The sequence below is a fragment of the Mesocricetus auratus genome, unplaced genomic scaffold (genome assembly GCF_017639785.1).
Source record: "Mesocricetus auratus isolate SY011 unplaced genomic scaffold, BCM_Maur_2.0 Super-Scaffold_100676, whole genome shotgun sequence".
NCBI lineage: Eukaryota > Metazoa > Chordata > Mammalia > Rodentia > Cricetidae > Mesocricetus > Mesocricetus auratus.
The window spans coordinates 175,381,710-175,403,436 of record NW_024429266.1 but is presented as its reverse complement, the minus strand read 5'-3'; the positions used below and the strand labels follow the sequence as shown (position 1 = coordinate 175,403,436).

General features: G+C 40.0%; 1 protein-coding gene across 1 annotated transcript in view; it reads right to left on the bottom strand.

The window, feature by feature from the left end:
• Positions 1-19,109, bottom strand: part of Syn2 (synapsin II) — a 148,810-nt gene extending 129,701 nt beyond the window's left edge. The window contains exon 1 of the mRNA XM_040738367.1: positions 18,573-19,109. Coding sequence (XP_040594301.1) covers positions 18,573-18,973 — 401 coding nt within the window. The 5' untranslated portion in view covers positions 18,974-19,109. The remainder of the gene's footprint in view (positions 1-18,572) is intronic.
• Positions 19,110-21,727: the final 2,618 nt, after the last annotated feature.

The window sequence follows — 21,727 nt, the reverse complement described above, 5'->3', positions numbered from 1 at the left end:
GGCTCAAGTAAACAAAGTCAACTCTGTGTCCCAGAGAAGCAAAGAACATGAAGCCATTCTCTGGGAGGTGCAAGCAAGCAGGAGGATATTTCACATCACCAGAGATGACTTAGAGAAACTCAGAACAAGCTTATCAACAGACTCACTAAGTATACAGGGTGTCAATATCAAGCAATAACAATTAATGTTTTTCATAGCACTGTACAGTTTATAAAATGTTTACAAATATATTCAAATCTGGTAGAACAGGTCTGTAATTGTATGCATGAAAAGCTGAGGCAGCATGGCAAATTCAAGACCTTCATGGACTACAGAGTGAGCTCAAGCTCAGCCTAAAACTACTGAGAGAGATCCTATCTCTAACTGAAAGAGAGCTGAAGATAAAAATTCAAGCACTTACCTGAGATTCCAGGTTAAAACATAATACTGCAAAAATAAATAATTCACTAATCATTGATTAGCTATCTTGATTGGTGTGGATGATGTTTGTTTTTCATATTTATAAGAAACTAAAGAGGTGATTTTGTTCATCAATGATAATTTTGTAAGTTTTTAATGAATCATTGATCAATCCTACAGTTAATTATTAAAAGCCTTCTTTGTCCTACCTACACTTAAATAAGTTATAGTCAATTAGATCAAGCAGAAGATATCGTCCAGAAAGGGTGGCTGTTCTAGAATCAACACGGATCCTAAACCTTCTTGGTCAGCGACACTGAACTCCCCTCAAGCTATAAGTGAAAAGAGGAATACATAGGGACCACCATGTCTCAGCTGTTGTCAGAAACAACTTGATCAACATGCCCAAAGAGTTCATTGTGCCTGATCTATGTGGTCTAGTCTGTGTTTGACACGCCTCATGAACTCCTTCTGCCTGGGTTTTATTGTGTATGCCTACTCTGTGAAGTCTACTGAAAGGAAGAGAGTGAGCAATATTATTGGACCCAGGCCTATGACTCCACTACAAAGTGCCTGAACATCAGTTTTCTGATTTTTTTAGTATCCTTATGATCATTATTTGACAGTCCTTAAAGTCTTTTCACAAAGGATATTATATTCTAAATCTTAGTCTTATTGTGTGCTCCACTGTTCACAGCTGCCTCCCTTGTCAGAGGCCCAACCCTTTACTCCACATGTATGAAAATTCTTGCACACCTGTCTATAGTAGATTCAATGAAGTTAACATGGTGGAAACTGAGTTGTTTTTGGTTTTTTTTTTATGTTAGTCGTTTCCTTGAAGGGAATCCCAGAACTGTTGAAGTTGGGGAGATAAGGAAGACAGGTGGATATGGTATTTGACCTTTAAAAGCATATGTGTAGGATATGCAAGCCCCCTAAAACACACTATTAAAACATGAGAGCTACAGTTTCTAGTGCAGTCTATTCAAGATTTTTTAAGTAAAGGGGATTATAATTGTTCTTGCTGTACTGGAGAAAACTGCCTGCCAACTATGTGAAATGATGACTATAGTAATGTGTTCCTCTAGCATAACCATTTCACAATATGGGTTTCCCATAATACCAACTCTGTAACCTAGGCAAGGCTTGAACTTGCAGCTCTCCTCCTTCGACCTCCCACAAGCTGGGAATAGAGGCCTGCACCACCAGGTTAGGCTATATACACAAAATCTTATAAATTGTCATGTGCTAGAAGTGTTAAAACATTACTGTTAAATGAGCCAGGTAGTGGTGGCACATGTCTTTAATCCAGGCACTCAGGAGGCAGAAATCTCTGAGTTTGAAGCCAGCCTGGTCTACAGAGTGAGTTCCAGAACAGCCAGAACAGAGAAACCCTGTCTTGAAAAATACAAACAGACCAGCATTACTGTTAAACAAAACATTATAATATAGTAAGTTAACTACTATAAAAGGTAAACAAGTACACTGATTTGTTGGAGGAGATTTGCTTGTGTTGATTGCTCTGATATCACAAATAGAGTCTGACCTCAATTTGGAAGGCAAATTTCACATTCAGCTGGCTGGAGTGGACCATAGAGTTCCCTAGCTGACTCAGAGGGAGAGAGGAGGAAGAGGAGGAGCTGAGGAGTCCTTTTGATCTGGGAAGTGGAGAGAGGAGAGTAATCATCTCTTCATCGCTCTGTGGATCTCTCAGTTTATTCCCTAACAATTACTCTCAAGTTTTATTTTTTAAAGAAAAAAAAAATAAAAGAAATCACAATATCAGGCCCTCAAAATTGATTTATAACATAAATTGAAAAACATTTAAGGGAGGATTAACTACAGCCCTGTATCTAGAGGAATCAATAATTAAATGTCTTATTATTAAATATACTTCAAAAATAAGCTTTATTATGTATATTTAAAATGTACAGTGTACTGTGTGATAACTATACAGTAAAATGGTTATGGTAATATAATAAATGAATATATTTATCACCTTAGTTACCCATTTCTTAGTTACCAAAAGCAGTTATATTATTAGTTTATCAAAAGTCTTAAATAAAATACACTAGTAACCAGGACTCTTGGCTGTACAGTATATTTTTTGGCTTGTTCTTCCAACATATTTGCTACTTTGTGTTCTTTTTCTTTTGAAGGCCAAACATATATATATATATAGGGAGAATAAAACAGTTGGTGACTGATCAAAGAATATAAAGCAACCACTGACAGACATAAACGAGTTCCACTTATTCAGAACTACCTAGGCAATGGCACAAGAGAAGAAAACCCTTTCTAGCAGTATAAATGATGACACAAGGTCATAGCACATTTGGTTAACCCAAGTAGTCTAACATGGTTACATCAAATGACCCAGCAACATATCAGTCAGTTGTTTCTTTCTAGTAAAATAAACATATTGCTTGTGGTAATTTTGAAGAGTCCTTGTATATCAGCAAATTAAATCTTTCCTGTTATGAGATATTTTTACACTGTGTGAACATGTATTGCTGTGACTGGTATGATAAAAAGCTAAATGGTCAATAACTAGGCAAGAGGTATAGGCAGAACTTCCGGGCAGAGAGAGAACGCTGGGAGGAAGTAAGGCAGAGTCGCCAGCCAGACATGGGGAGGAAATGGGGGTTCAAGATGGAAGAGAGGTAACACCACTTGGCAGAACATAGATTAACATAAATGGGTTAATTTAAGTTATAAGAGCTGGTTAGACAAGCCTAAGTTAAAGGCCAGGCTTTCATAATTAATAATGATTTTACATGTCATTATTTGTGAGCTGTGAGCCTGCTACACATTCCCACATTCCCAGTAAGCAGGAAGCTCATAAGAGCTATTTGGAGAAGGTACAAAAGCTTTTGTAAGAATATAGGCAAAGCAATAACACATGGGAACTACTTCTCTGGAGAAAGAACAGGCAGCTAAGCTGGCTCAAGACTGGAGTTTTAAACACAGGGAAAGGTTTCTGGAAGAATTCAAACCAAAAAACAGTTCCTCAAAAGCCAAATGACAATATAGTTAAGTGAGTTAGAAAAAATTAATCCTATGTTTTATTCCATTTGCCTTCACTCAATTAGAACTGCTATGGACCAAATAATGTGTCCCACTGGCATGGGAGGTATGGTTTTCACAGTCAGAGCTAAATTTCTAGAGTTTGAAAAATGCTAATTCATTTATCTTTCATACAAGCAATTTAAAGCTTATATTTGAAGAGAAAAAAATGGTTGGCTTCCAATATAATAGCACATATGTCTGTGGTGGATTGAATGAGAATGCCCCCCATAGGTCCATAGGTTTGAATGGCACTATTGAACAGAGAGTGGCACTATTTGAAAGGATTAGGAGGTGCGGCTTTATGGGAGGAATTATGTCACTGGGGATGGGTCTTAAGGTTTCAAAACATCCATTCCAAACCCAGAGTATTTCTCTTCCTTCTGCCTGCAAATCCAGATGTAGAACTCTCAGCTACTTCTCCATACTATGTCTGCCTGCAGGCCACAATGCTCTCTTTCATGATGACAGATGGACTAAATCTCTGAAACTGTTAGCAAGCCCCAATTAAGTAACTTCCTTTATAAGAGTTGTCATGGTCATAGTATCTCTTCCAGCACTGGAACACCAACTAACACAATATCTAATCCTAGAATAATTCTATATTGACAATGTTCCCTTCAATCCCTTTTCCGATCTCTCAACATTTTTCTGCTCAACTCAATATTACAACAGTTTATTTACTTCAAACTATGTATAGCCATTACGTTTTATGGTAAGGCTATAGAAATTAATAAAATACTAAGCCTATGCTCAAAAGAACTCAGTCTACAAGTGGAAGCAGACAAACAAATTGTTATGTTGCATCTAGAGATAAAGATATGCCCAGACTTGGGCCAGCCAGATGACGCAGCAGATGAAGGCATGGTGTGGAATAGATTATTCATTTAACTATGTAAAGATGTGTTGCATTTGTTTGTGTTGCAGAATAATTGTTTAACTATGCAAAGATGTATTGTATTTGTTTGTGCTGCATTTGTTCAACTACGTAAAGATGTGTTGCTGTTTTACCTTGTCTGCCTCAGCACCTGATTGGTCTAATAAAAAGCTGAATGACAAATAGCTAGGCAGAGGTGGGACTGATGGTCAGAGAAAAAAGAGGAGCCAGACAGCCAGCTGGAGGCCACACAACCAGGGCCAGACAGACAGACACAGAGGAAGCAGGAAAGCAGGATGAACAACACATAGATGAGGTAAATGATCCTGGGGTAATACACAGGTTAACAGAAATGAGTTAAATTAAGTTGGTTTTTTTAAAGCTATCTAGAAATAAGTCTAAAATAAGGCTGAGCATCCATAATTAATGTCTCCATGTCATGACTTGGGAGCTGGTGGTCCAAGAAAGCCTACTACTTTTGGCACCCAATATGAGGCCTGAATTTCTACATAGGAGAAAATTGAAAAGCAAAAAACAACAAAACAAGACAAACAAGCAAAAATCAGATATGGTTGCTTTAAGAGGCGTTGCTCTGCAGCAGAGCACTTAAGCAGCTGGCACACTAAGCAGAAACAACAAGCTAAGTAAAAAACGCCTGCCACAGCACAGGCACCAATTTCCTGAGATGGGGCAGTTAAAGGCAACTCCCAGTTAAATGCAGTCCCAATTAAACACAGCTCTTGGCCAGGTCTGGGGGGTGTAAACCTCAGCTCTCATGGACTTGAGCGGGACAAAGTCAGCTGCCAGTGCATTTAAGGTTTGACTCAGACAGTCAGAGAATAGATACATAGTAAAGCAGGTCCAGACCAGAAAAAAAAAAAAAGGAAAGAAACTCTAACCAGGTTACAGTATGTTTAAAAATGTACATAGGTACTTAAGAAAGAAAAGGAAATGGGTATAGAACAGTCATAGAAAATATAAATAGTTTAAAAATAATTAAATAAAGTCTTTAAAGAAAGAGTAAAGTAAAAAGAATAAGCCCGGTAAAGCTGGGAAATACACAGGGAATCTAGATTCTGTATGGTGCCTTACTGACTTTGAATTTAAGAGACAAAGGATTGTAAAATAACTGCTAAGTTAAACCAGCCTAGATACTTTATGGATATGGATGTCTTAACTTTAAAATGAAATTCAGAAAATGTGTTGCATTGGAGAAGAGATTATACAGAGATCATTTAAAAAATAAACCAAGAAAAAACTACAAGATGTATGACATATAACGACAAATGTTACAACTAATTTTCCCAAGACTTGACTACTATCATAAATTTTTCAGGGTTCCCTAAAGATGCTGTCACCCCAGACAACAGGAAGCAGTCTAGAGAACACAATGCCCACATCCTAAGAAGTGGAGTGGGTGATTTTTGGTCATTTGGTGGGTTATGGATGTTTATGGGAGATATAGAAATATAAGATAAAGAGACAACTATTAATCTCAAATTTTTACATTGGTATGGATTTGGTATATTGATACAAATTTAAAGTTAATTTTGTTATATGTGTATCTCTATACTTTTGGGGGCTACTGTATAGCTCATTTTAAAATGCATAATTTAGAAATGCAGGTTTCCAGGCAGTTTAATCCCAGCACTCAGGAGGCAGAGGCAGGCATATCTCTGTGAGTTGGAGGCCAGCTTGGTCTACAAAGCTACAAAGAAAAACCCTGTCTTGAAAAACAAAAACAAAATGAATGAATAAAAAAAAGAAAGAAAGAAAAGAAGGTTGAGCCAGGCGATGGTGGCATAGTCCTTTAATCACAGCATTTGGGAGGCAGAGGCAGGTGGATCTCTGTGAGTTTGAGACAAGCCTGGTCCACAAGAGCTAGTTCCCAGACAGGCTCCAAAGCTACACAGAGAAACCTTGTCTCAAAAAAAAAAAAAAAGGAAGGAAGGAAGGAAGGAAGGAAGGAAGGAAGGAAGGAAAGAAATGAATGTTGGTAGTTAATCATCTATAATAATCAAATTTGTAGTCATGTTAGGTATGTTTTCAAGGCTAACCACATATTTTTAGAAAGACAGGTGATCTTCAAGTGCTTCAGACTTACAGAATGTGGCATTTAAGATGTTTAATAACCTAAGGTTTTTCACGACAGTGAGACATGCCTGCTCCTGACAGTACCAATCTTCTTCATAAAAAGATAATGGGCACCAAAGAACCTCCATATAGAGTTTGCTTTCATTGTGGCGAATTTAGTCACGCAGCTGTCCTTGCCTCAACTACTGACAGTATACTATCCAAACTGGACATGCAGGACACAAAAGAAGGTGACTGCCAAACTTTGTCCAGACAAGATGGAACAGTTCTTCAAAATTCCTGCTCCAGCCCGGCCGTGGTGGCGCACGCCTTTAATCCCAGCACTCGGGAGGCAGAGGCAGTCGGATCTCTGTGAATTCGAGGCTGGGCTGGACCGATAGCCTCCGAAACAATACAGAGAAACCCTGTCTGGTAAAAACCAAAAAAAAAAATTCCTGCTCCACAGAAAAATCTGTCAGATATTCTGCAAGACACAAAGGAAAGTGACTGCCAAACTTTACCAAGCAATTTAGGACAGTCCTTCAAAACTCCTGCTTCATAAAAAAGTCTACCAGATAGTCTATGCCTATTATCTGAAGATAGATGCTCAATATTGAACAGGAACCTTGGGTGACTGTCCAGGAAGCCAAATCTCTCTGTGATTTCTATAGTTTGGAAGTGACTTGCACTGCAATTCCTATTTACTCAGGTAATATTATATTCTTCTGGGGTCTTTGATGGAGGTTAAGACTAGACAATCATAGTTACAGTTATGATAGAAGGGAAATTGGGTACAAAACGTTGGACTCACCAAGATAGGATAAATAATTTCCTCTGTATTTCCTCTGAATTTGCCAAATACAAATGGACTGGATATTATAAATGTAATTTTTCCTTGGTAATTGTTCTTATTGTATATAGTTTCACTAGATTAAAGTTAAAACCTTTTCTTTTATTTAGACAAAATGGGGGAAATGTATAACAGAATATTTGTTTAACTATGTAAAGATTTGTTGCATTTGTTTGTATTGCAGAATACCTGTTTAACTATGTAAAGTTGTGTGTATTTGTTTATGCTGCATTTGTTTAGCTATGTAAAGATATGTTGCTTGCCTAAGGCTCCTGATTTGTTTAATAAAAAGCTGAATGACCAATAACTAGGCAGAGAAAGGATATGTGGGGCTGGTAGGCAGAGAGAAAAGGGTAGTTAGCCAGACATCTAGAGGCCAGGCAGCCAGACAAACAGACATGGAGGAAGCAGGAAAAAGGATAGACAGTACATAGATGAGGTAAATAAGTCTGAGGTCACACATAGATTAATAGAAATGAATTAAGTTTTTTTAAAGGGGCTAGAAATAAGCCTAAGATAAGACCAAGCATTCATAATTAATAATAAGTCTGCATGTCATGATTTGGGGGCTGGTGGTCCAAGAAAGCTTGCTACAAAGGCAACCTGAATTTGATCCTCAGAACGTACATGGTAGGAGAGGAGAATCAACTCTAGCAATTGTCCTCTGGTCTCTACATATAAACTATGGCATATATACACTCTAAATAAAGAAAATGTGACAAGAGAAAGAGATCCACAAACTTGAAAGAGTATGTGAAGATGTCCAACAGACAACATAGTCTAGGTAACTGGAAGAGTGTTTAGAAAAAAGCAGATACTGTTTCAATCTCAGAACAGAAATGTGAATTTGGTCAAGGGACAAAATGAAAAAAGAGCAAAGGCAATTACAAGAGGAGTTAATAGATAAGCAAAAATAAGAAGGAATGACACAATCTCTGTAAAGATTTGCAAACAGTTTAGAGTTACTAGAAAATGAAGTTTGGAAATGGTTAGGAGGAGGCTGGGGAACAAAGATGTCAAATCACAGGAGGACCATGAACTTTACCTATAGGATATAAGAAGCTACTGAAAGCTTTAAGTGAATGTCTAAAAATGTCAAATTTACATTCAAATAGCTCTTCAAGTTATTAAATAGAAATCATGAAGAGATTTGCAGAAGTTCTAGGTGAAAGTAATCATTGTTACAATGGTTTGAATGACAATGGTTCCCACAGACTCATATGGAACTCTTTGGGAAGGATTAAGAGATATGACCTTGCTGGAGGAAGCAGGCTTTGAGGGTTCAAAAGACCTGCACCATTCCCAGTATGTCTTTCTACCTCTTGCTTATGGATCAAGATATGAGTGAGTATAGTGGTACATACCTTTAATGCCAGCACTTAGAAGTCATTAAATGCTGGCACTACATAGTGAGTTCTAGAACAGCCATACATAAGGACTACATAAGGAGACCCTGTCTCAAAACAAACAAACAACAACAAATACATGAGCTCTCAGCTGTCCCTGCCATCATGTCGTTGCTCCACCATCACAGACTCTAATACTCTGAAACAATCTCTTTTATAATTTGCCTTTATAAGTTGTGGTATCTCATCACAGCAATAGAAAAGAAAGTCATTGTGTATCTCTAAGTGAAACAGAATATGAGAAGAACTGAGATAGAAAAAAAAGAAATTCAATATCAGATCAAATTATCTTGAGCAGTCTTTAACCACCCAGATGGAAATGTCAAGCAGCCCACAAAGCCAATGAAGATTAGGACAAATTTCTGGTAAAAGGTTAAAAAGGGGAGGGGGTGGGCAGGAGGAGCTGATTATATTTAGAAAGTGACATCTTGAGAATAGATGGACCAGTAGAAAAAATGCCAATGAAAAAAGAAATTGACCAGAAAATAGTCCCCCAAGGAACAACTCCATCTAATGAAAAAAGCAAAGAAACTTCAAGAAGACAACAAAGAATACAGTGTTCAGAGGCCAGGGGGCTGTTGAAAGAAAGATAAACACTGTCAAACATCAATGAATGGCACCCTCATTGGGTTTTAGCAGCTCAGTACCTGGGAAAAAATAAATTTTAGTATTACAGAGAAAGCAGACACCCAAGATCTGTAGAGAAGGATGATTATGGGATAAGGAATTAGAAACAAGAGAGTCTCACTTCCAAAAGAGTTAAGAATTAAGAGGTCAAAGAATAGGGTTTTTTTCTCTTGCTTCTTTACAACCAATAAAAGAAGCAATCAGTACAAAATGAAAGTATGAAGAGGGTAGAAAAAAAAGAAAGAAATCTACAGCAAGGGAATAGGACTTTTCAAATAAGTGGTACTTTCATTCTCTGAGAACAGAATAAGAGAAATAAATATTAAGAAATACACAAACCAAGAACATTCCAAACAAAAGCAACTGAACAATAACATCATAGAACCTTTCAAGTCTGGCACAAGTGCAGGGAGAAGGTAATCCACAGGATGGTAAAGTGACCAAGAGAGCACCAAAAGGAGCCTGAAAAGATATACTGCAGCTGGGTTATAAAGTGAGAAAGTATTCATAATTAGTAGTGTGGTAGAGAAGAACATTGAGAAGGAGATAAATTACAAGATCTGAGGATGCTTTTATCTGTTTTGTTCATAAATACTTGGAAAGCAATATGAACAATGGACTGGATAAGGGAAAGAATATAAGCAACATCTCTTAAATACATCTCCATGCTTCTCCCTTCATTTCACTCTTAACCTCTGCCTTAATTAGTCATAAGTAAAATGGAAGCTATTTTAGCATTTATGTTAGTAAAATAAGAACTTAGGTAGTCCTGTCCCTAAATTGTTAAAGACAACTGAATCAAATAAGTAATACTTCTTTCTAAAAATTAAATAAATACATATATACATACATAAATAAAACAGCTCAGCCAGTGAAATGGCTCATTGGGTAAAAACAACTCTTGTTTCAAGCATGATCAATGGAGTTAAATCTCCAGCAACCAATATCATAGGAGGAAAAACTCTCACAATTGTTCTCTACATACACACATACACACAGTAAATAAATTAAAATTTAAAACAACTAGTCAGGTTCAGTGGCACATGCCTGTCATCCCAGTGCGCAGAAGCTAAGGCAGGAGGACCAGGCGATTGAACCTGCCTGAACTACAACAGTGAGTCAAACCCAACCTGGGCTACCCAGAAAAACCACACCTTCAAAAAAACACTAACCATAAAAAAATATTTGTTTAGCTGAAGTATTGCTGTGTTGCCCAGGCTGGCCTCAAATTCCTAAATTCAAACAATCTTGCTTCCTGTAAGGCCAGCAGCACTAGGAATGGAAAAACAGGTGGAACCCTGGAGCTCCCTGGCCAGATAGTCTTGGTAAAATCTGAGAATTCCAGGTTCAGTAAGAGACCCTGTCTCAAAAAACAATGTAGAGACTCGTAAGATGAGACAGCAAACATCACACACACACACACACACACACACACACACACACACACACACACACACACGTATATGTGTATACAGGCATCTACCACTCATGTGTATGTGCACATACATGTATATATGTGAACATGTACACAGGCATATACTATACACACACACATATAAATGGGAAATAAGGGGGTGGTGGTGCCCAAACAGGTTGGATACTTACAACTGAAAACAGGGATGTATGAAGTAAAAGCATGGGTGGCTCTTCACCTTTCTTATTTTTCTTTCTTTCATTTTTCTTTTGGGTTTTTTGTTTGCTTGTTTGTTTGTTTGTTTTTTAAGATAGGACTCCTCTATGTAACAGCTCTGGTTGCTCTGGAACTTACTTTGTAGGGCTCTTCATCTTTTACAAAATGCTTTTTCAGGAAATTGTTTCTCACAACAGCATTTTGAAGTACATAATTGTTGTGTCCATCTTTCAGATAAGGAGACTAATTTTGTCTGTTTTATTCCAGAACCCAGAACAGTGCCTGGCATATAGTAGGCCCACACTGAAAAGCTGTCAAATAAGGAAAAGCTGAAGAGATTATGTAATTCTGATAAAGTCTTATTACTAATAGAACAGTCAGAGCTCAATTCTAGGTCTTCTGATCCTTTGTCCTGTATCTTCACACTGCCTCAAACTGATGAAGAAAAAAGGTAGGAGTACTAAATACAATATTAATTTATTTTATAACAATCTGTAAGATGGTTAAAATTTCTCAAATCTCTTGTCAAGAGATTATAAAAGTTGATATGTCAAAGCTAGGTGTTGGTGGTGCATACCTTTAATCCCAGCACTCGGAAGGCAGAGGCAGGCAGATCTCTGTGAGTTTGAGACCAGCCTGGTACAAGAGCTAGTTCCAGGACAGTCTCCAAAGCCAGAGAGACATCCTGTCTCGGGAAAAAAAGCAAAAAAATGTGTTATTACAAAATAAACCATCTTTATAAATGAAAAATATTTAAGTGGGGGTATGGTAGTTCTCATGTGTAATCCTAGAGCTCAGAAGGCTGAGGCAGAACTGTTGTGAGTTCCAGGCCAGCCCAAGAAACAGAGTAGAAGCTGTCCCAAAAACAAAACAAAACAAACTTGTGATGGAAAATTTGGTGATTTTGTATCAAATCTAGTTCAGATCTCAACTCTTCAGTATAAACTAGTCAATCTTGGGGAATCAGCTATTTTTCTGAGTCTGTTTATGTCAAATTGATTTTCTACCTACTGTTCAGGATCTTTGTGAAGATACAATGTGAAAAGGAATATAGAGGTGTTGAGGAAACTGTGAAGCACAGAACACAGGAATCAAGAAATAAATTCTGTTCAATAACAACTTTACATGTATAAAAAAGTCTTTGGTCTACTGAGAGGAAAGAATTCAGCTAAAAAGTCCTACCCTTAATGAGGAGACACACCAACAAATGTTACTGGCTTGGCTCTTTTTCCCCTAGGAAACCATGTGATTGAGAAACTGTAAGTAGGTACTAAATATAGAGTACTCAAAAGTGTACTTTCTATTCAAATAAATGTTTAACCATGTATTGACAAAGATTTACAGGTCTTACTAACAACAAAAAGCTACAGAGCTAAAGTCTGGGAGAAAATAAGTAAAAACTATACCATAGATATGATATAGCAAAGAAGGATCTTACAGAATGTGTGTCAACAATTCTTGTAGTTGACAGATTTTAGAAAATCAAGTCCAGAGATGCAAAATGTTACCTAAGAATGCATGGTGTACATTTTTATGCAACATTTCCTCATAGTATCATAATCCCAATAACCTAACCCTATGGTACCGTAGCACCTCACGCACACTAAGTATCATAATGTACTAAAAAGTTGTTTCAATCCTATCCTTTCTTTATGTGCCAGAAGATTCCAATAGATACATGTACCCAATTCATCCTGTAGTTGCAGCACTTGGTTTGTGTAGATGCTCAACTGCAATGAATCATATTCCAGTTAAAATTGTTTTGTACTTTTTAGAGAAAAGTATACACTTCTGGAAATCTTCCTGTTTAGCAAAATATTTTAGCAAAGTATTTTAAAAGGCTAATGTTGCTACAGAACTGAATTTGAGTACAGAAAGTCAGTAACTAATCTTGGACAGACAAAAACAGTAAGCTAGGAAATGGTTCCTGAAAAGAGGGTCACCTTTATAGCCCAAGTCCTAAGAATATTAGAAGAGTTTTGGACTTTTTATGACTAGGTCTTCAAGATTATCTTTCAATAATTTTAGGATGACCTATGCTGAAATATAAATAACCTATTAACAGTGGGATTTCTATCCCAGGTATTATGTGATATGCTCAAGTGATCATAACAACTCCTCAATGACTCTTTAAAGAAGAAAGATAAAGGGGGCTGGAGAGATGGGTCAGTTATTAAGAACACTTCCTGCTCTTGCAAAGGACCCAGGGTCAGGTCCCTGCAGCTCACAAAAGCCTAAAACTCCAGATTCAAAAAAAATCAAATGTCCAATGAATGCCCTCCTCTGTCCTCCTTGGTCACATGTACAAATATGGGGTGTGTGTGTGTGTGTGTGTGTGTGTGTGTGTGTGTGTGTGCGAGAGAGAGAGAGAAAGAGAGAGAGAGAGAGAGAGAGAGAGAGAGAGAGAGAGAGAGAGAGGTATGTAAATGTTGCTAGAGTTTTTCTTTTCAGCCTGGTCCCACAGCCACCTTTCAGCCCCAAAATAAACACATGGATGTTATGTTAATTATAAAACTGTTGGCCAATGGCTAGGGCTTCCTATTGACTAGCTCTGCCTTAATTATTAACCCATTTCTATAAATCTATGTATTTCCATGTGGTCTTGGCTTACCAGAGAATGCCCAGACCTGTTACTCCTTTGGCAGCTATATGGCATCTGACCCCCCCCCATGTCTCTCTGCCTACCTTTCCCAGAATTCTCCCCTTCTCCTAGACCCACCTATCTTCCTGCCTCTATTGACCAAACAGTGTTTTATTCATCAACCAATAAGAGAAACATATATACAGAAGGACATCTGCCATCAGAAGAGGGCATTGGAGCCCCTGTGAACCACCTGATATACGTGCTGGGACCTGAACTCAGGTTCCTCAGGTTCCTCTGCAAGAGCAGCAAGTGCTCTTAACTGCTGAGCCATCTCTCCAGCCCTTTATCTGACCTTCAACAGATTGTTTCATTTCTCTAAGCTAAATGATTATCTAGTTTCCTTCAAGTTTCAGTGCTGTAATTATAAGATCAAAAGCCTCTACCAATAGTTGAGAGAACTGAAAATAGATATGAAAAGATAAGAAAGGTTAGAGGCTGAAATTACAAATTTTGGTTCTGGTCATGTCAGTTACTAGCCTAATAATCTTGAGGAAATCACTTACCTTCTTCAAGTCAAATTTTCCCATTCATAACTATCACAGATGACCATATTTCAGTTATAATATGGAAACTTTACATTCCTGCTAATTAAAAATAGGAAACATAATATTTGTCAGAAATAAACCCTAAACCTCCTTTGAATTCCTCCCCTCCCAAGTTCCAATCCAATATTTCCCTAGAGTCACTCACAAACATGGATCCAAACAGACTTCATATCTGTCATTCTCCTATCCTTAATAAAATGGTCAAAAGTTAACCATTAAAAATGGAGACTGCATAGCACATCAATCCAGTTTCTTTGTGGCCTCCTTTATTGGCACTGTTTTTATTTTGTTAATGTACTAAGTCAAACCTGTTTCTTTTAAATCCAGTTTCTTTGAAGCTCAGTTCAAGTCTCGTTTCTTCCTTTCATTCTAACTATAGTCTGTCTGTTCCTCCCTCCTTCTTTCCTTTCTCTCTTTACACAGAATCTCATTGGCTTGAACTCAGCACAGTCATCTTGCCTCAGCTTCTTGAATGCTAAGATGACAGGTGTGAGCCACGGCCCAGCTCCATCTCTCATTCTTTTAAATCACACTATGATCACAGAGAGCAAATGAGATTTATGGGGCTTAGTATAACATATATAGTAATTGCCCAATAAATGATAGTAGTTATCATGTTGCCACACTAAAAGTACTAGTCACATATCCTTCAGTTCATTGTGTCTCAAATCTGATTATGAAGATCTTGTTCAAATGCAAAATACGTTTCAGTGGGAGGAAAGTAGGACCTGAGATTCTGTTATTCAAAATGTTTCTAGTTGGTGCCAATACTGTTGATTGAAGGACCATACTTTGAACACAAGAAACAGATTTTAGTAAGCTTTTTTAAAATGTATATTTATCTTATCTGCTCAGCTGGAAAGTAAGCTCTTAGAGGACAAAGATTATTTATCATTTCTCTTAGTACCATATAAATATGCTTAATAAACATCTGTTCACTAATCACATCTGTGGCAATCATCATATTCTAGATGATTAAAAATGCCTGTGCCACACTGATTTCCAAATCATATGCTGAAGTATGCCAATATGAAATGCTTACTTGTTGACTGGAGTCACAGTTGTTTGCTTACATGAAGGCAAGGGAAAATTTGGTAGAAAACTTAACCTCCTCACCAGTGAGAATATAATAGAAGAGGCAATAATGTGCCAAATGATCACCTGCTCTATGATAAAGCGTAAAAATCATTAAAGTGCAGTCTTAATTGCATTTCAAATTTAGCTATGAACCTATATATATATATATATATATATATATATATATATATATAGGACAAAACAAAAGCCAATAATAATTCAATAATATATCATGAACTTGATTTCATTTTTTAGAGACACATACATATTCTTCAACAAACTTTTTGCATGCAATTAATCTAAAGCTCTCAGGCTATAATGGAATTTCAAGAAAAAGAAAGAAACATCTTCCAAGTCAGAAATCAGGGCTCCAAATTACACTGCCCACAATTACACTGATAAGAAATTCAAAGGAATCTTCTGTATATTAATGATCTCAGAAGCTACCTATTTTAAGCCTTTCTTTAAAAGCTAAAATTATTTAGATGCTTGTTAAAATCCTCTCTATGTTAGCATTCTTAATTCAGATGAGACCAATACTCTTAAGTTCTGTTGGAATACTGCATTCTGCCTATTCAAGCACATAAAAATGTCATTGGGTATATATTATACATGCTTACTCAAGTCTGTCTATGTAGCTTACACTGTGAGACAAATTATTTAAATTAGCCCTTAGAGCACAAAGCACCCCTGTAAGCTACTATGTTTATCATAAGCAGCCACCTGCTCCTTAATTCATAGAGACCTTTCAATAAAACCACTCATCAATATTTAACTAATATTAACACAATATTTGTGCTTTAAACAAATTTAGACATAGTAGAGGATGACAAAATTCTGGGAATTGTTATTAACTACAAAAAAAAAACACAGATACACAGAACAACCATCAAGTCCCAGACTCAAACTGGGCTTAAGAGTTTTAATAAATCAATGTTATTACTTTGGAGAAAAACACAAAGCAGTTGAGAGTCAGTCCACAGGAAAATGAATCCTATTATTTCCATCAGAAGTCTAGTCTCTAGGGCAAAGCAGAGTCTCTGGTTTATACCAGGCACTCTTCCTAGAAAATAATCCTATCTACAGAGCATTTCAAATCTCAAACCTCCCATTTCTAACCAAGCAGACTCAGGGTGAACCTTGATATACACATACAAACATTGATCTACCTATCTGTGGGTATCTAACTAGCAATTAGTGCCAACAAATAGCTTCAGTGGGGTAAGAGAGAGACCAGGACAAAGCTCATAAGAATCAGATTCCTACACAGAAAAATGAAACACAGATGTCAGACTCATTTCTTCCAGTTTCCTGGTGTTTCTTTATTATTCACTTTTATGAGTTCACCAATAACCAAGATAATAATAATCCGATCTCACTAATTCCTGAAATAATCTTATCCAATAACTCTAGATTCCTTTGTTAACTGTACCTGTTGTGTCACCCAAATGAGTGACTTTTCCAAAAGGCTCCCAACATTGTCCAACCCCTAAAAGGAAGTGTATTATTACTATTGATCATAGTAGCATTCTAATAATGAGACAATACAGTGGGATGGCAGCAGTGAAGCCAAATAGTCCTAAAGTCGACGTAACTGAACCATTTGTAAGCTCACCACTTACCTTTTCTAAGCCTCACTTTTATGGTGACAACCCAATGGAATATCACATTAAGAGTCCTTACTAGAGAGTCTGACATACAATTATGGGTGCTTAAATAGAGCTTAGTTATCCTCCCTTCCTCCTGAATAAACACTTGTTGATTTGAACTGAGAGTAATTCTTCTAGGAGACTGCCAGTGGCACTATTGTCATACTTTCCCCATTACCCTCTTGGTGGTACCTCTGTTATTTCCTAATAAAGGTGTTTGCTACTCTGCTATCTTGAAAAATAAAGGCCAATCACACATATCACCCAAAGGAAATGATTCCCACATGGTAACCGCAGTCAGCAGGACATACATCTGCAGGCATACATCTCACTCCCACCAACTCAGACCAGCACCCCTCTTCCCTCCAAAGTCTCTCAGTGAAGGAATGACAGAGAAAGGAAAACAGTGAAGCAGAGAAATAAACACCTCTGGGGTCCCTGTGTCTTCCTCTTGGCAAGCACCAATCAACCTCAACCCCTTGGGAAAAACAAAACAAATAAAAACCCTTCCTCACGTTTCTAAAGAAAAAACACCTCAGAATCCCTGCCTTTCATGTCTTCAGACCCACCATCAGCTTCCTGCTACATCAAAGGAACCACTCTTAAGCTCTTATTAATTAGTCTTCAGTGGACCTCATCCATGATTGTCTCCATTGAACCTAACACCATCCCCAATATATCTCTTGAAAAGGAAAAGCATTCTTGAAGTTTCCCCTTTACTGCATTACGGCCAATCCTTTTATTTGTGCCCTTTAACCATCTGTAATGCTTTACTTAGGTCTTCATCATTTGGTTGGAAAAAGCCACCATCATTCACTATGATTCTCTCTCTCTCTCTCTCACACACACACACACACACACACACTCTCTCTCTCTCTCTCTCACACACACACACTCTCTCTCTCACACACACACACACTCTCTCTCACACACACACACACACACGAGAAAGAGAGAGAAAAAACAAAAATGTAAAAGCATATATCCCCTCCCAACTGCACATATACAGTAATCTTATTATTTTTAAGCAGATGTCAATCGCACTCTGAGTTAACACATCTGTGATTTAACCCACCCTGATGTCAATACAGGACACCAGATTTCAAAGGTACTGGTTTAAAAAAAAAAATTACTATCACTATATCACCTTAAATACTAATATCCACTCTCAATTCACTCCAGGCTTTGCAGACCAGAATCTTTGGGGGGAGGCTTTATTTTAATGGCCATCTGGGGCCATTTTCACCTCAGCTTATATGTGTCTGAACTGTTAAGTCTGCCCCCCCCCGTGTATTTCTTTTTTGTTTTGTGTTTTGGTTTTGTGTTTTATTAGTTCTTTGAAAATGTTGTACACCTCACCCTCCCTCCCCCAACTCTTCTCAGATCCACTGCCCCTTCCCTTCCCTCCCAACTTTGTGGTGTCTCCACCACCACCATCAAGGCCAATCTGTGCTGCCCAAATATTCTTGGCTGTGCGGCCTTCCCCGGGAGTGTGGTCGACTTATCACTATTTCTTAAGCCCCACCGGTGCTTAATGAGGTAGCTGGCTCTGCCACCAGCCCAGAGGCCACCGAGTCCTTCACCTCAGGACCCGGGTCTCTCTCTGGGAGGTTGGTGGTTGCCCTCGCCCCTCCCACACATGGACACCTGCTCGTCCCGGGTGTTCTCCCGGGTGACCTCGAGGGTCCATCTTCACACCCTGCCCCCGGCGGACCCCGCAGGGGCCTACCAGTCGGTGTGCGGCTCGTCGACCACCAGCAGCACCTTGGCCTTCCTGGCAGCGGCCGGCGCGGGCGCGTCCACCAGGCCGGCGGAGGCGGCCGTCTGCTTCACGGCTTGCGACAGCGAGCTGAAGAAGCTGCTGCCCACCGACGGCGTCGGTGCGGGCTGCGGCGCGGGCTGCGGCGCGGGCTGCGGCGCGGGCTGCGGCGCGGGCGCCTGGGCGGGCGGCGGCCTGCGCTCGGGGCCGGGCGAGGCGGCTGAGGTGGCCGCCGAGGCCGGAGCGGCCCCGGAGCCAGGGGCGGGCGGGGGCTGCTGCGGCTCCGGGCGCTGAAGGTCAGTCATGTAGCCATTGGGCAGGTTGGCGATGAAGCTGCTGTCCGACAGCCGGCGCCTCAGGAAGTTCATCATCTGGCTTGAGGGGCTGAGGGCGCTCGAGGCGGCGGGCCAAGCGGCGCGGGGAGGACAGCGCGGGGCGACCGAAGCAGGTGCGCGGCTCGCGAACCCAGCAGACAGCCGCGGCGCTCTGGGTCTGGGGAGTCAGGCTGCAAAACGAGAGAGCGGTGGGCGGCGCTGAGGGTGTGGCTTACTGCTGTCCCCGCCCCTCGCCGCAGAGCCCGCTCCGCCCCCGCCTACTCGCGCGCGCCCTGCCTTCAGGCGCTGGCGTGGGGAGAGGGGAGAACCTGGCCTCCCGCCACCAGAGCGTGACTGTGTGGGAACCAGACGCCCTCGCCAAGGGGAGGGGAGGGAAGCCGAGAGTCCCACCACCACCACCACCTTCGTGGTTTGGAGAGGAGAGTCGTGTCCCAGTTGGAGGCGAAGACACCATCCTCACGTCCTCAGGATAGAAGAGAGGTGTCAGCTTCCCTACCCTGAGGTGAGAAAAAAGAGCCAACCCTCTCTGGCGCGTGTGCACGCGCGCACACCCAGGCATGTCATTCAGTGAGCAAAACGAAGCATCCCCTTTCCTGAAACTCAGGAGAAAGATGCCAGTGGCCCCAATCCCCAGGTGTGAAAAAACAGGCTAATCCGTCTCTGCTAACACACACCCTGTATGCTGAGACCTGAATGGAAGGATGGATGGATGGATGGATGGATGGATGGATGGATGGATGGATGGATGGATGGATGGATGGATGGATGGATGGATGGATGGATGGATGGATGGATGGATGAAGGAGGGAAAGGGAAGAGTGAGTGAGTGAGTGAGTGAGTGAGTGAGTGAGTGAGTGAGTGAGTGAAAAGCTTGGTGCTGAGTAGGAAAGACCTTCCCCTAACCCAAATGGAGTGAGTCCAGACCACAGTGAAGAGAGGGCCATCTCATCTTCCTTGAGGAGGAAGGGACCTAAGCATGATCTCTTCACACTGACCAGAAACGGCATTTGGAGGCAATTTCCGTGGCCCACCTAACCATGCACAGTTCTGTCACCTCACTGACCAGAGAGAGGAAGCCACGTGACAGCTGGGAAGGTGTCCACAGGATCCCTCAGACTACCCCTCAATTTGCTTCCCTGAAATGCATTGGTTTTTTTTTCCAGTGCTGTAGGGAGACGTAGTCCTCTAACTGACCATCTCCATGAAGGTTTACCAGATTGCCAACTTCTCTGTGTACTCTCTAAGTTTTGTGTGCCCTTCAGACCTTTGTTTTGATCTCTGTTCGAGTACTTTCGTTCCCTACACTGTACTGGGGCAAAATACAGCAGATACACTTGACAGGCAGACCACCTTGAGTGAAGTATACCTTGGACAAATTACTCCTCTGAACCTTTTTTCCCACAGCTAATAAAAAAGATATAGCACTTTTCAAAGCTGTTAGAGTAAATGATAACATGTTGGTAAAGCATCTGGTACACAGTAGATATTTCAGTAGTAGTGCCTCAATCCTCAGTATTTGAATTGGTTCTCAGTAAAGTATTAACTGGGCTGAATGGAATCAGTGAGTGTCTTGTCACTAATGTTACCAGGATGGTCTCACTTTGTACATCCCGGCTGGTACTCAGCTCTGAGCTGATGGTATCACAGAGGTCTGCAGCCAATAGTGAAAATAGATAAATAACCAATAAGACTGGAAAGCAACCCTTGTCTCTGGTAAACTCACAACTAAGACCTGGAGATCAAGGAGGATGACATACAGAGATGGGAACAATTAACCACACTGAGATATGAGAAATTCTGTTAACACAGCTGAATAAGGTGACTTAGAGACAGGATTGATTTGCTTCAGAGGCTTAGGAAAGGCTTCTCGGGGGAAGTAATATTTAAAATAGGTCTTGAGGCATTTGGTAACAGTTAACAGGACTGGAAAGATGGCTCCACAGTTTGGAACACTTGTTCCCCCTCCAAAGGACCAAGTTTGGTTCCTAACACCCAGGTCAAGTGACCCACAACCACCTGTAGGGGATCTAACACCCTCTTCTGGCCTCCAAGGGTACACACACACACACACACACACACACACACACACATAGGACATTCACACAGACACACTGTCTTAGTTACTGTTCTGTTGCTGTGAAGAGACACCATGACCAAGACAATTTATAGATGAAAATGTTTAATTGGGAACTCACTTACAGTTTTACCAAATGAGTTCATTATCATCTTGGCAGAAATTGTGGTAGCAGGCGGGCATGTGGACAGGGAGCTGAGAGGTTGCATCCTGATCTTCTACAGGCATGCAAGCAGAAAGGTGGGGGGAAGAGGGAGACAGAGAGAGAAAAGAGAGAGGGGGAGAGAAGAGAGGAGAGAGAGAGACAGAGACAGAGACAGAGACAGAGAGACTGAACCCAGCATGGGCTTTTGAAACTTCAAAGCCTACTCCCAATGTCACACCTCCTCCAACAAGGCCATATCTCCTAGTCTTTTCCAATCAGTTCCACTAACTGGGGACCGACCATTCAAACATATGAGTCAATGAGAGCCATTCTTATTCAAACTACCATGCACACATATATGCACATAAATAGAAATAATTTTGTAAAGAGTGCATCCATAGAGAAGTGAAGGAACCATTCAGGCTCAGAAGAAATGAATGTCTGTGAGCTCATGGCTCCTCCAGAATGGGCTATTTCTATACTGACTGTCAAATCTCCTGGCGACTAGGGTATGAGCTTTTCAAGTTTAGAACTGTGTCTTAGTCATCTTTCCCAATATCAAGTATATTAT